Genomic DNA, 15,220 nt, shown 5'->3' on the forward strand with positions numbered 1-15,220 from the left:
AGCAGAGAGCCATAAGCAGACACTTTTGATCTGAAACTAAAAAGAACAAAGAGAGGCACAATAGACGTGTAATCTATACGCCTAGGGTATTAATGCCAATACCAAATATTTTCACTTGTCATTTTTTATCTGTTGACTTGAAAGTGTTGACAGTCACTAACTAAATGAAAACACAGGGTTTGTCTCCACGGCCATCGAGGGCGTATTTGCAGCTTTTGGGGACATGCCTGCACTTTCATCTAGCTAGCGTGGGTACCTGAGCAGTGACGCTGCAGCTGCACAAGCTTCAGCACTGGCTAGCCCTGCAAGTCAGAACTCAGATTATGACATTAATTAAATGACACTTGTGATTGTTGTGCAGACATACGCTGCAAGTTGTCATTTAGAACCTGATCTTGCAGAACTGAATCAGGCAAAGCCAGTGGGAATTTCCCAGACCTGGAAATTCAGGATGTGTGTGGTCCTTATAATAACGTCACTTCAAAAGTGTAGCAGACTCTGTTCCATGGAAGTCTCCCATTGTAGGGCCTAAATGTTCATGGTGGCTGCCACTTTGGGACAAGGTTTGCTGGTGAACGTGTCCTCCACTATTGCGTTTGAAAGCCCGAAAGCTTCATTTTAGTTTTCAAATTCCCTTTTGGGCACGGGCAGCACTTGAAGACATTTTAGAATAAAAGCAAAGCTTTGATAATTCCGGCATCTGTGTAGAAGTTTAAGATAAGGCAAAAGCACTGTAACCTTAAGAAAATTGCTTTCTGTCCTATCAAGTTAGACTTAAGATGTTTTGGCTTCAAAGTTCATACCTGGTAAGGTTCAGTGTGAATTATCTTATTTTCAGGGAGAGCAAGGAAGCCCAGGTCCCAAAGGAGAGAAAGGATTAGATGGATTGCCAGGATCAAAGGTAAATAAAAGACAGGTTCATTAAGCTAGAAGATGGTCACAACAGCATTGAGGCAGTGGGTTTCAGTTCGACAAGAGTTTTAAACATTTGTTTTCTAAAAATTGCATTAAAATGGCAAAAAACAAAACATAGCCTGTAAATTTTCACTAGCATTTTACCTTTCCATGGTGGGTTGAGACCGAGAATAGAGTTCCCAAATCACCACTTTCTGACATTTTTGGCTGCATTATCTTGCAAGAAATCTGTAAGTTCTGTCCTCTACATCGCGTGTGTTGATTAATACTATATCCATTCTACATAGCTAGTGTTAGTGTGTCTCACAGTTTTACTTTTTCTTCACAACTGAAAAGAAATGCACCAACATGACCTAGCTGTATTGAGCAGTGACAACAGAACAGGTCCGCCCTTCATGATCAGCTGGTTCTCTACAGTTGCTTTTGCTTTAATGGAATCTGCATCCAAGTATGTTTATGCTCAGAGCAGTCATGCTCCTGTCATGCATGAAACTATTCAAAACCGGGAGACCGCTCTTGGCCATTCTACTTCTAAATCCATAGCAGCAGTGCTGGTTTGTGCTTGCTGGTGCTTCTGCTTCAAGCTGGTATCACTCTATTAGGAACTTTTACTTTCAGGGTTTAAATGCTTAGCTATTGAAACGGCATCACTTTGTGACTTGTAAATATATTCAGTGGGAGGTCAAATCTGTATAAATGGTTTTGCTGTCTTATATCTGATCAGGCTGGGTTCTTTTGTTGCCAGCTAGATTATTTTAAGGTTATTTTAGCAAGGCATATGCGTCTAAATATCTAAAATCCATTTGTCCTTGACCAGTTGGAGTTTCTTATTGAGACTATACTTTTACCTAAAATAAGTATTTGACTGTCATGCAGTAAATGACTTTTTTCATAATACTTCTGACTTTCCTTATTATTTCTGACTAATAAATGTGATGTTCATTTTCAGGGTGATCCTGGTGAGAGAGGAGGAGATGGACCCATTGGACCAAGGGTATATGAGTGTTTGTTTTTGCTTCACTAATTTAGATTCTTGTATTCTCCTTGACATGGGTCAATTTCCTCCATCCAACTCTGTCTGTCATCTGTTGCTGTATAGTTGAAGGGTTCAGTACTGTATAAGAATAATACGGAAGATGGATCATATTAAAATAAATCACCATATAGATATTGAGCCAAATTAATGGAGATAGCTCCCGTGAAGTCAGTTAAGTTGCATCCAGTTTTACTATTGACCTCAGAGAGGTGCTGACCGCTTGCTGTCACTGAAAGATCCCATGACTTTTTTTTCGTAAGAATGAGGTTGTACCAGTCAAATTCCAGCTTAGGTTATTACATTCTGCCTGTCACTCAATGTATACTTTCAGGTCCTTTCAGAATTTGCTCTGTATAGCTACATTCTTGTATCGATTGCATGTGTAATATTTATATGGAGACAAATACAAAAGTATCTAGGGTCCAAAATAGTACTTAACCCTGTTCTAGCTGTTGTTTTCATGCTGCCCAGTTTTCAGGGGCTAACACCATCGTTGTTATCACAAAGTTTGCAATTTGCCGTTGTCTCCAGGGTCCACCTGGCCTGAAGGGCGAACAGGGAGATACTGTAATAATTGACTATGATGGCAGAATCCTGGATGCACTCAAGGTAAGATGATGATGATGATGATAATTTGTTGTGTGCTCCTGTTCTTAACTGGAATTAAATTAACCAGCTGAGATTACTGCACCAATTGAAATCCAGTGAATCTGTGAGAGAGCTGATCTTGAAACATATGCTAGAGGAGCTTGGGGAAGTTAGTTCACCCTGCAGAGTTTGGTTGATGCAGTGATCGGGAGCTTCCAGATTGATGAGCAGGAATTGCAAGATAATTAGGAAGGTTGAACCTCACATTGTCCACACAGGACCCTCTCTTTCCTCCAGCTACTCCTTCCCCACTGATCACCATAGATCTGGGCCTGAGAGAAGCCCCATAATCATTAGCATGGCTGCTGGGAAAGAGACCGAAAAGCCGAGATGCTCCATAACTGCTAGTGTGTATTGCTAGGGAATACCTGTGCTAAGGATTATGAGGCTTCGTAGAATCCCAACAGAGTAGAGCTGGCTGGCAGTGGGAGTGGAAGTGTTTTCCTTGTTTTCATTGCTCTACTGGAAGTGGGGGAGTCATCACACCCTCCAGAAGATAGAAGAGAGGAGCAGGGGCCTAAACAGTGGACATAGTTGCCCTAACCATATAGCCACACCCAAGACACTGCTTTGTAGGAATGACCACACAGTGCCCCCAGAGATGTGGGGAAATGATGGAGAGGTCACCCAGTCTCTAGGAAGAAATGGGGAGCCGATAGGCCAATGCTTCCTCCTGACCCAGGAGGACATTTAAGGAACAAGGGTGGCCTGGCAGGAGGGCTGAGTGAGAGGACAGAGGGCATCAGGTGAGTTCCTAGGAGTTTGCAGTGTTCAGACACCATGCTGATGTGTGCACTAGAGAGGGCTTGGTTAGATGGATGTACAGGAGCAGCACAGACTACCTCAGCCTGATTTGCTAATGTTTACAATATGGGCTAAGGTGCATGAACACATTGAGTCACTGTGAGCGGGTTTGAGGTCAGATGCCATTCTGTTCCCTGTCAAGCATGCAGGTGTAGCCTGTGGTATCGTAGAATCCTAGGACTGGACAGGACCCCGAGAGGTCATCTAGTCCAGTCCCCTGCACTCATGGCAGGACTAAGTATTATCTAGACCAATTAGACTAAGTATTAGCTAAGGCTCCAGGCTAAAGCAGCCACAACAGTAGGAACAAGAGGTTTTCCTGCTCAAATGCAGCAGGGTGGAGAGGAAATGCAGAGGGAAGTGGGCACGTTTGTCCCTAGAAGACCTGTTTGGTTTGCTTCCCTTAGTCCCCAATCAGGTGTTCTTACCCCAACCAAGCAGAGACTGTAGGCGGAGTAGTCATCCAGCCCCAGAAGATACTGGAGCTGAGAGTACAGAGGAATTGCAGGCCCCAGCCTGGTGCTGACTGGGAGTGGAAGGACTGGGTGCAGTGACAAAACATGACCCAGAAGCCCTGAAAAATGTGCAAATGTAAATCAAGTTTGAGTCACCACAAAACCTTGAATCAGGTGAGTCTCAGGATTTGCAGCAAACATTTTGCATAGCCCCCCCACTAGAGATGATTGAAGTAGTTTGTTCAGTAAATGACACATAAGTGGCTTGAGCCAAAATTGGTCTGTACCCATGACTATAGTAAGATCATACATGTAAAGGAAGGCACCATTTGCCCCTTTGTCTCTGTCAGTTCTATAAAATTAAAACAATAAGACAGTGTATTCAGAAGGAAAATTTCCTGAAGTTCGTGTAAAGGAAAATTATGCCCCCCTTGTGTAGCCTCTACTTGCTATACAAGAAAAGGAGTGAGACCATGTTTAATGCTGCCATTTAGCAAAGATTAAAGAAGCTGAGTAGAATAAATATTTAATTACGGACACATTTGAAAACCATTTTATTGTTTTATAACAGGCTGCAGGGAAACATAAAGTGATGGTAATTACTGTATGCCAGATGTCTGCATGGGTTGCTTGGACAGAATAGCACAGCATGTGGCGTTGTGAATGGAATTTGTGGACTGAGATCATTGGAAAGCTTCCACCAAACGTTTGGAGTTTCAGTTTACTAACAAAATGACCCGCAGTCTCTGAGACGGTTGAGTTTACTGTGTGCTGCATGTTGAGATGCTCAGGGGTAAATTATTAAAATGTCACTGACCTGGCCTTTACCGTCCTTCTGCTTATTCGCTGGGATCTCAGCCATTTCTCCTATTTACCCACTCATGGCTTCTGAGTGAACAGGCCTCTTAAAAACTGTTTTGTTTGTGAAGTACAACAATGGGGACTAGTATCAGAGGGGTAGCCGTGTTAGTCTGAATCTGTAAAAAGCAACAGAGGGTCCTGTGGCATCTTTGAGACTAACAGAAGTACTGGGAGCATAAGCTTTTGTGGGTAAGAACCTCACTTCTTGCATCTGAAGAAGTGAGGTTCTTACCCACAAAAGCTTATGCTCCCAGTACTTCTGTTAGTCTCAAAGGTGCCACAGGGCCCTCTGTTGCTTTTTAATGGGGACTAGGAGCTCAGAATAATGCAACATGTTGCTGGTTGGTTTTCGAGCTGAAGGGGTAGATGTCTGATGTGGTGCCATTTAGGGATCCCTTATAAATGACAAAATACATCCCCATCAAAGGGTTTTCAAACTCCTGGTTTGCAAGGGTCTCTGGTAAGAAGAATAGTTTGCATGAGCTTGCAAACTTTTAGCAGGTTTTCCTGCTGTTAGTATTCATGTACACTTTTCTGTTTCTACTTATTTTTAATCATGTCATATGTGGCATAATGGAATTCGTGTTTCACCTACCAGTAGAGTTGAGTTGAATTGGCTGGTTGATTTCAAACATCATGGTCACGTTGAGCCATAGATAAGGGAGTTTTGCCTATCTAGTCTACTGTCCATCTGAATTGGTAGGCACCATTCCTCTTGGATGTGTTTCCAGCATAAGGTTGGCCAGTAATGAGGGGATGGAAAAAGTAAGATCCCACAGGCAACAAGGCAGATTTTGGACCAGAACTACTTATATCTAGAAATGTGTGCCTTTTAAGCACGAGTATTTCAGTGCTAGCACGGCCCTCTACACCAAATTGGACACAGTCTTTTTTGAGCTAACATTTCCTGTGTTGTGGGAAACAGCCTTGTGTGTTTAATATTAGCTGATCTTGTCATGGACATTTGTGCTATGATAATTTAGAAAAATATTTACTATAAATCTATGGCTACGTCTACATTTGGAGTGTGTGTAGGGGGCTGATTCCCAGCTTGTGTGGGTATACTGTGGGTACGCACTCAGGGAGGCTAGCCTGTGCCACTGTTTGCTCCTGCCCATGCTACCTCAAGTATGCTACCATTTTTAGCGTGCCAGCATGATGAGCTGAAGCTGGGAATCACACCCCTGGCTCCAAGTGTAGACGTAGCCTATATGAGAAGCTGCGCTCATGGCTGATCTCCAGAGTGAAGTGAACGTGTGCTGGATTAGTAATGATATTCAAGACAGTTCTATTTATGCCATCTTTCTTTGCTGTGTTTTCAGGGCCCACCAGGTCCCCAAGGGCCACCAGGCCCTCAAGGAGCTCCAGGACCAAAGGTTGGATTGACCTCTGTTATACAGACAGTATTTCGTGGCATGCAGCGTATACAGTACCCCCTCACCACATCCTGACATTGATCCTCATGCAAACCTCCTATCAAAATCAATGGGAGTTCTCCATGCGGAACTATGGCGGGATGTGTCCCCTGGTGATGACATCTTAGAGCAAGACTGGAGAAATGTCTCCCAAATCACAAAGGAGTGGGAGGCAGGAAAGGACTGAACCTGGGTATTTTAACTCATGAGTCTGTCTGCAGGAAAGAGAGCATTCTAAATTCCCCTCCTCTCTGAACAACAGAAGCCTTTTACCTAGATGCAAAAGTATATTTGTTTTTTTTCACTCCATCACTGGACCAACACTCTTCTGCCGGCCTTGTCTGAATGAATGTGTTATACTGTACTTGGAAGTGAGCCCATACACATTCCTGTATACATTGGGGTGAAATTCAGGCCCCACTGAAGTCAATGGGAGTTTTGCCACTGAACTCAGTGGAGTCTGTATTACACCTATTGATAAAGAAAATACTTGTGAGCATGCACTGTGCTTGGCTATTGATAGTCCTAAATTCTAGGTTTTATCTTGTTTTCTCCTATCAGAAGCCATGTTCTCACACCTAGCATGTCTTAGTGTTTCACATACACATATTTAGTATTGTACAGTACCAGCACCAGTACCAGCCACTCCTTGTGAAATGGTCACCCGCATTCAGGGTCAAGATCAATAGGCAATAAATAATAGTCAATCAGTTATAATTTCTTATAACAAATATGCACAAAAGTATCTTACTAGGAAATGATATTTAGATTGGTTCAGAATAATGTATATCTCTGCCCATCAGTTCAATCCAAATTCTACTTGACTAATGAAATCTGGCACTTCACTTGAAATCAAAAGATGCCATTTTCTACCTCAGGCTGCTCATGAGTTGATGGCCGTCAGACTCGGTACAAAAGGAGAATTTACTTTTACATCCAATTCTTTTGTGAAATTATTTTCTGGTTTCACCTGATGTTATACCTTTATTCGTTTGTACTGCTTTAGGGGGAGCTTGGATTGCCTGGTACACCTGGAGTTGATGGAGAAAAGGTACCAGATGTATGGTTTTATAACATTATAACTGTTCTGGTAGGGCAGTTAGCAGTTTCCAGGATGCTGTTCAGATCCCACACAAGTTGAATTAGTTTTGTGTAGCTCATGAAACATTCTCTCAAATTCTTTAGTAAATCTTAAATTTCTGCATTCTCTTCAGCCACTAAATTAAATTCTACTGCACTGCAAAATCAGTATTTACAATGTTTAATATTAAGGGATGTTTTGATGTGTACTGAAGAAGTAGTAATATGGAGAAGACGGAGCAAAAGGGGAGGTATCTGTTGCTCCTTTATATTTAGATAGATCGATAGAGCTGTATCTATAGATAGAGAGCTACCTTTCTCCTAATAAAGCTCTGTTTTGTGACCTGCAGGGATCTAAAGGAGACCCAGGAAATCCTGGGATAATGGGACAAAAAGGAGAGATCGGAGAGATGGGCTTGTCTGGCCTACCGGTATGTCTGTCTGTCAATATATACATGGGGTTTATTGCCTCCAGCATATTGTTTCCATACATGTGTGTTATATATCTAGATGCTTTGTTAGTTTAAATTATATCCCTATCAAACCAATATTACTGTTAACTCATAAGCTTAGTTCTCCTTGTTAACAGTAATATTAATGCTATGATATGTCAGAACTCTCAAGGAGCTGAAGAAATATTTGCAAATGGCATTGCTTAGCTAAAGTCACTTTTAGAATACATGAAATGATTCGCTGATGGAAAACAAAGGTGATTAACTGAATAAGAAGAGGTACATTTTTAGCAAAGGGCATGAGGAGTGAGCTGCATGTTCACCACCAGTGTTGTTTCTTCAGCAGTAATACCACAATCAATACAGTAAGATATGATTATTATTGTACAAACTTATGCTAGGCTTTCTCCCCATGTTCTTCTTTCTCCACCTGTGTGTTTTGTATCTTGAGTAGCGCTGTCACGAAAGGTACCTTGTTCTTCAACCTGTTTTCCATCAGTACTGTAATGTAAGTTGAAAAATGCACTAGCTCTTGGAAAATGTGAAGCAAACTCACTTGAGGGGACAGAACTGTGCTGATTTATTAAGGAGCTATTTGTGATGTCTAGAGAGGTTTTTGGTGGAAGTTGCAGAAACACATTCTCAGGTCCCCAGACAACATAGTTCTCATAGACCCGTGCAAAGCACTTAAAATTATGTGCTTAACTGCCATTTGAAGTCAATGGGACTTAGGCACGTGTCAAGTTCGGGGTACCACACTTTTTAGGAAAGAGAGAGTCCAGAAGAGAGCAACAAAAATGATAAAAGGTTTAAAAAACCTGGCCTATGAGAAAAGGTTTAAAAAACTGGGCCTGTTTAGTCTTGAGAAAAGAAGTCTGAGGGGAGACATGATAGTCTTCAAATATTTTGAGGGCTGTTATAAAGAAGATGGGGATCAATTGTTCTCTGTGTCCACTGAAGGTAGGACAAGAAATGATGGACTTAATCTGCAGCAAGGGAGATTTTGGTTAGATATTAGGAAAAACTTTCTAGCTATAAAGGTAGGTAAGCTCTGGAAGCTTCCAAGGGTATTTGTGAAATCCCCGTCATTGGAGGATTTTAAGAAGAGGTTAGACAAACACCTGTCAGGGATAGTCTTAAGTTTATTTGGTCCTGCCTCGGCCCAGGGACCTGGATTCGACGACTTCTTGAAGACCCTTTCAGCCCTTTTGGGGGCTTAGAGTTAAGCATGTGCTTAACTGCTTTGCTGAATCAGAGCCATAAATATTAAGGCGCCAGTGGTGCAAGCTGCCCCGTGTGGGTGAAAATCAGTGCAGCTCAGTGATGACAGGGAGGGTCTGCTCAGGCAGAACATAACATGCAGGATCAGAGCCTGACAAGCCTGTGCCATCCCTGAGCTTCAGCAAGACAATGGAAACAGTAGCTGTCCCAGTAGGGAGCCCATGTTAAAAACCTTATTTCGGCAAAACCCCTTTCCCTCATGTAACGGTCCCACTGAAGCGAATAAGAATTTTGCTTGAATAAAGACTTCAGGATAAGGTGAGGAAAATATATTTGTCTCTCTTCTTATAGCCTTTTTGGAAGCCTTGGATGTGTAAACTCAGCATTATGTTTTTACCATTTAGGGAATCGATGGGCCAAAAGGAGAGAAAGGAGAAACCGGATCCCCGTGTTTGCAGAACAATCATGTAAGACATTAGCACAGTGTTGTTGATACTATCAATATTAAAAGAAGCTGGCGTGTGCATAGGCTGCAGTTGTATTTTTAGTCCTTTAGGTACATGTAGCAGTAATGGTGACGAGCAAAACACTGCATTTTCAACTAGAACTGATGCACAATTCTTCCTCGCAGAGTGAAGCGTTGCGATGCATCTGTGGATAACTCTGCAAAGTTAATGTTCTTTTTAGCCTCAGATTGTACATTGGTCATGGAAGTGTTGAGCAGCGATGTGGTAATTATGTCCTATTCTGAAAAAACATCCTTGTGACTTTATTGCGATTTTACAGTATTTACATATATATTTTGTTTGCTCATTTTAAATTCTTTTTTAAAGTTGGTTTCAATTAAAGCTTTTTTATTAATGACACCAGAACTGAGATTATTTGTTTTAATGAAATAGGAAGCCATTCTTCTCAGGTCTGCATGAAAGGGGATAGATTCCTAAGAAAATTAGAGAAATCACATTCAGGCACTTGTATTTTGTGAAGTTCTTCAGATGTTTAGGGCTGGATCCACAAAGGTACTTAGATGCCCAAGTCCTGTTTTTAGACACCACTATGATCCAGCTTGGCTGCTGCCTCACCTTGTAAGCACCTAAACTCACTCAGCACCTAAACTTTTACAGTAAAAGTTCCCTCTGGGCATATGCACTACTGCCTCCCTCTAGGCGCCAGCGTGATCCCCGAACAGGGGGACGATAGGCACTTTACACCTAACTTGCCTGCGAGGCCCCGTCAGGTAGGCGTGCTCAGAGGCCACCTAGCTCTACATACAATGAGAGAGGGAGGGAGGACATCCCTTATCTCCTTTAGCCCACTGGATAGGGTAGACCACCAGTTCAAGTTTCCCACCCCTGCCTGATTGAGGAGAAGAGGTTAGAGTAGGGAAATGCCACCTTGCAAGTGAATGCCCTAACCACTAGGCCGTAGAGTCATTCTCACTTTCTCTGGCCCAATCAATATTTAATTAACGTGGAACAACTTCAATAGGAGAGCTTGAGGGGCACCCATCTCAGAATATCCCATAATTCAGCTGTCATCTTGGTCCAGCAGGTGTCATTCTTCTCCTCCTTGACAAGTCCCTTTGTGAATCCAGGTGTTATTAACTAAAACTAGTTAAACAATAATCAGTGACCTCACTATTCAGGTGTTAATTTGGCACAATCCAGTACATGCTACCAACCCACTTTAATACATAATGAAATTCCTATTTTCAGATAATACCAGAACCAGGACCCCCTGGATTGCCAGGCCCTATGGTAAGTTTATGACGAACGGCACTTACAGTAGAGAATGTCTGAAAATTCATTAACACATTAAATTTATTAAAGAAGGAGGCGCTTTATTGTCTGCTATCCTACGCACCTTAGACTTCATTGAGCAGTCTGAAGAATTAGGGACTAACAGGCCATAATGTGGTTTCCAAACTAGCTTGAGCACTATTTCTTGTGTTCTGTAAAGTTTTCTCTAGAAAGGTCTGAATGCTGTGTTTCAGGCCCTGAATCAGGAATGTGTTTGAGCACTTGTGTAACTGTATTTGCAGTTGATAACAGTGCATGCCCCGGCATTTTAGGAATAGAAATGGCCAGAACTGCCATCAGCATATACACTTGTACAAATTAGGCTGGATTCTGGTCCTACTGAAGTCAAGGGAATTTTGCCATTGCAGGATTGACACCCCCTGAGCTTATGCAACAGAGACCTCTAAGATGTCTGGGAGGTGGCAAACGTAGGACAAAACAGAGCCTTGAGATATGCCAGAAGATTACAGACTAGTCAACGTACTGAGCACATTTGTAGGTGGGAGGAAGAGGCAGCATGTCTTGGGAACTATTCTGAGACACTGAATAAGGGAGCACTTCTGATAGACAGTTTAATTAAGATAGCACCTATAGTTTCAGGAGAAGGGATCCCGAAGGTCTTTTCCAATTCACTTGGATTCAAAAGGATATTAATGTTGGGGTGCACGTTAAGCAGCAGAATGCTTTATAATTTTCCCTCTTCAGAAAGCCTTCTGTAGCCTTCGTTATCCAAGGTTAATTTCAAAGGATTTTGTACATTATGCAAGAAATGATTTTTCATTCCTATTGAGTTGGTCTAGGAGAGACAAAAAACTACCATCCACCTTGAGAAGAAATGTTTGAGATTAAATAATTATAATACATCACTGCCAAAGACAGATCTGCGGGTCTAACACAAAAAAATGATTGGGGAATTGTATTTGATTATATTTAATTGACTTAAAAATCTGTTTTTTTCAAATACACCGTTGTCTTCCCTGCAGGGTCCTCAAGGAATCCCAGGTCCCAAGGTGAGTCAACACATTAAGTGTTCTTCACACCAGACTTCCAGGCTGCTGGTGCATGACTGAGAGAGAACACAACATAGGGGCTGGGTTTTAGAATTGCTGAGCATCAAAAGCATGCATTGACTTCAGTTGTAGTTGTGGGGGCTCAACATTTTTGAAAATTAGGCCCATATTGTATCAGCAATATTTCCTCCAAATGGACTTCTGAACTTGAATCCTCTTTGTGATTCTGTATGCACAGAACGTGTGATGTAAACCGTTTCCTAACCCATACGTTTAAACTTTTAGTTCCAAACATTTCTCATGTGATGTATTCAAGAAAACTTACTGTTCAACTGTATATATAAATGCAAAGTATTATATGTTTACAGGGAGGCAGGGAGATAAACTTCAGATAGATCAGAGGTATTGACATTTCTGCTTTTGCATGAAATGGAGTTGATGTACTAACTGGCCTTTTCCTTCTCCAAGTACTGTAATTCTGATCCTAGATAATGCAAAAAGAACAGGAGTACTTGTGGCACCTTAGAGACTAACAAATTTATTAGAGCATAAGCTTTCGTGGACTACAGCCCACTTCTTCGGATGCATAGATAGTGCAGTTCACTTTTACATTGAGCCCAGGGTATTTATAACCTACCCAGTGCAATGCTCTTATGTACACTGTCTCCCCTTGGTAATTGTCACTATCTTTTCATGCAGGGCTTGGATGGTGTAAAGGGAGAAAAAGGTGACCATGGTGAGAAAGGGACAACTGGTGACACTGGGCCACCTGTGAGTAGCTTGGTTTGTATGTGGGAAATCTGCTAGCTTGCATTTTTGCTACAAAAAAACATTTACTAGCAATTTTCCAAATCCTTCTGATAGATCACTTTTCTTTTTAGGGTCCTGCTGGTCCCCCGGGACTTATTGGCTTACCAGGCACCAAAGGGGAGAAGGTAATAATTCAGCAGGGAAAGAGAAGATGAAAATATATTGTAATTATAATGAACTGGCTAGTGTATATGCAAACCTTCCCTCTACTGGGTATAATCAGAATTGCAAAACTGTGGGTCAAAGGCACTATACTGTTAACCACTAACAGGTGCTCCTTTAGCTCCAGTAGCAGAGGCCTGTGTTTTGGGAGCAGCAGGATCTGAGTTCTATTCCTGCTATTTCTTTGACGTTCAGAGTGGCCACAGCCTACAGCATGGTGACACAGAGGAAGTCCTAGGTACCCGTGGAATTGTTGGATTATGAGTACTTCAAAATCAAATGAATTCAGTCCTTAAGGGGTATACACCTGCTTTGAGACATTTTTACTTTGAGGCAAAAATAGAAAATTAATTTGAAATCCACTCTGCCGTCTGCTTTGGCATCCATCTCCTAAGCCAATTAGCTAATGGAGTGAAGAGAATTCCTAAAGATCTAACTCTCAAGCTGAACCAAATATACCCTAATTATAGGCTATCTTGTCATTTTAATTATAAAAAAAAATCCATTTTTGCTGACAAGTAGACTATCAGCCATAGAGTCCTCAGCAATCACTGGGTTCCTGTTAGCCCTGTTAAATAAATGTCATAGTACATATATTCAGAGAGGACTTAAATCACTAGCGAATAGGTATCTGATGAGAGAGCTTTATAGGCTAAGCAGGGCTGCATCTACGGAGCTTATCCATAAGACAGAAAAGAAAGCCAAATGTATTTCTGAGCAGCAGAATGCAGCATAAGGCCCTTTACCTCCCTCCAGTTTTCCTTTTGCACACACATTTTTTATTCTCCTCGTAGATGTGTATGACACAAATGATAGCATCTGAGTCTTCTGAGATTGCCATGTTCTCCAGGGCATTAATATATTTAAAAAGATAAAGACAATCATAGACTTACTGAACCAAATTCATCCCTGCTATAAATCCAAAGAGGTTAGTTTACTGGATTTCTTCTTTTTCAAAGTAGTCTGTAGTCAGCTGTGCTGTAATTACAGTGTCTTTAAGATTCTCCAGTCACCTTCCATGTGAATAGATATTAATGCTTTCTCCCATTACACCTTTCTCGCTAGATTTCTTAATTCCCCCAAATTTGCTTTCCAGAAATCTAATATGCATATACTACTGCATTCTGTGATCCCGTCCCTTATTATCTGGATCTATCTAGCTGCTGTTCTCTCTCTATCACTTCCTATCAATTGGAAGTCAATAGAGTTACACCAGGGACAATTCTGACCTACTTTTCTCATACAGAAGATTCTAAATGATACAGTTTAGCTTGTCCACATTTCCCATGTTCCCAGGTACCACGCACCTGCCTTAAGGAGAATTATTGTCAACAGCAATACAAAATCATTTGCATATGAGAGCTGCAAAAAATACTTTCCCTTTAACTCTCTCCAGCCGTTGTTTGCCTAAACATTAGTTATATACATTTATATTGAGTCCCAACAAAACTACAAGACACAGAGTTCACTTAGTTATTTTGCCAAATAGTTCCAAGTTTACATATAACATAAGAAACACTTAACATGGCATCTTTTCTTCTTCTTTATTTTTTTTATAACCCCAGGGCAAGCCAGGGGAACCAGGATTAGATGTAAGTATTTCATATGGTATTTTAATTGTGGCATCTGCGAACATCAAACATTAAAATGGGTGGTGTTTTAATTTTACAAATACTTATTTTCCATATAGGAAATATAGCAAACACTTTATCTCTCATTTTCAATTAAGTCTGCTGTGCCCAGAGGAGTGATCTGGTGGATGAGAAGTGGACTTACTGTAACACACTTATTGCAGTACAGCCATTAGACCACTCCACTTCATGCCCCACGGATGTAACTGTGCCACAGCTTGATTGAATGCTACCTAGTGGCTGGATGAGGAATTTCAACTTCATTAAGAATGTATCAGACTAACAAAATCAAAATCCTGGTCCAGGGGATATGGTACCATGAAGGTATATTAACCATTAGCTTTCCCCCAAAGAAATCAGCCACTGATGTGTGCAAAATATGTGGTTTCTTTCTAACTGACCTTGTGAGCTAGCATGCATTCGATGGAGTTGTTTGGAACTAAACTTACAAATACCTTTCTCATATTTAAAATTCTCTTGATAGGGTTTCCCAGGTCTCCGAGGTGAGAAAGGAGATAAAAGTGAAAGGGGAGAGAAGGTCAGTATATTTTATGTCTTTCCTGGTCACAAAGGGCCAGATTCTGTCCACACAGTCATGGCAACCCTTTTAAGCCAACAAGGTTAAAACAATGTAAATAAGAGAAGAAGTTTGCCCAAAGTTTATCCATGAAATTTTTTGTGTGCATCTATATGTACATACACACAAAAAACCTGTACATTGTATATAAAATATTTAATAGAAACGTTTTCACCGCAATAATAATTTCTCCTGCAGTCGCTGCGACACAAACATTGCAGCCCTGTGCCCTAGAGCATGAGAACCAAAGAATGAAGAGGACGTAGTCTAATCAATTTTTATTTTACTGACCAAACTGCCAGAAGTGTTTAAAAAAAAAAAAAATGAAACCTCATCAGTGGTGA

At 41.2% G+C, this 15,220-nt stretch overlaps 1 protein-coding gene across 1 annotated transcript in view; it reads left to right on the plus strand.

Moving 5' to 3' along the window:
• COL23A1 (collagen type XXIII alpha 1 chain) overlaps positions 1-15,220 on the plus strand; it is a 327,013-nt gene that overhangs the window by 295,623 nt on the left and 16,170 nt on the right. Inside the window, exons 14-26 of the mRNA XM_054037338.1 lie at positions 839-901; positions 1,865-1,909; positions 2,483-2,560; positions 6,042-6,095; positions 7,141-7,185; positions 7,565-7,645; positions 9,292-9,354; positions 10,603-10,644; positions 11,670-11,696; positions 12,396-12,467; positions 12,578-12,631; positions 14,234-14,260; positions 14,784-14,837. Of these exons, the coding sequence (XP_053893313.1) occupies positions 839-901; positions 1,865-1,909; positions 2,483-2,560; positions 6,042-6,095; positions 7,141-7,185; positions 7,565-7,645; positions 9,292-9,354; positions 10,603-10,644; positions 11,670-11,696; positions 12,396-12,467; positions 12,578-12,631; positions 14,234-14,260; positions 14,784-14,837 (705 nt within the window). The remainder of the gene's footprint in view (positions 1-838; positions 902-1,864; positions 1,910-2,482; positions 2,561-6,041; positions 6,096-7,140; positions 7,186-7,564; positions 7,646-9,291; positions 9,355-10,602; positions 10,645-11,669; positions 11,697-12,395; positions 12,468-12,577; positions 12,632-14,233; positions 14,261-14,783; positions 14,838-15,220) is intronic.

This window comes from Malaclemys terrapin, chromosome 8 (assembly GCF_027887155.1).
Source record: "Malaclemys terrapin pileata isolate rMalTer1 chromosome 8, rMalTer1.hap1, whole genome shotgun sequence".
NCBI lineage: Eukaryota > Metazoa > Chordata > Testudines > Emydidae > Malaclemys > Malaclemys terrapin.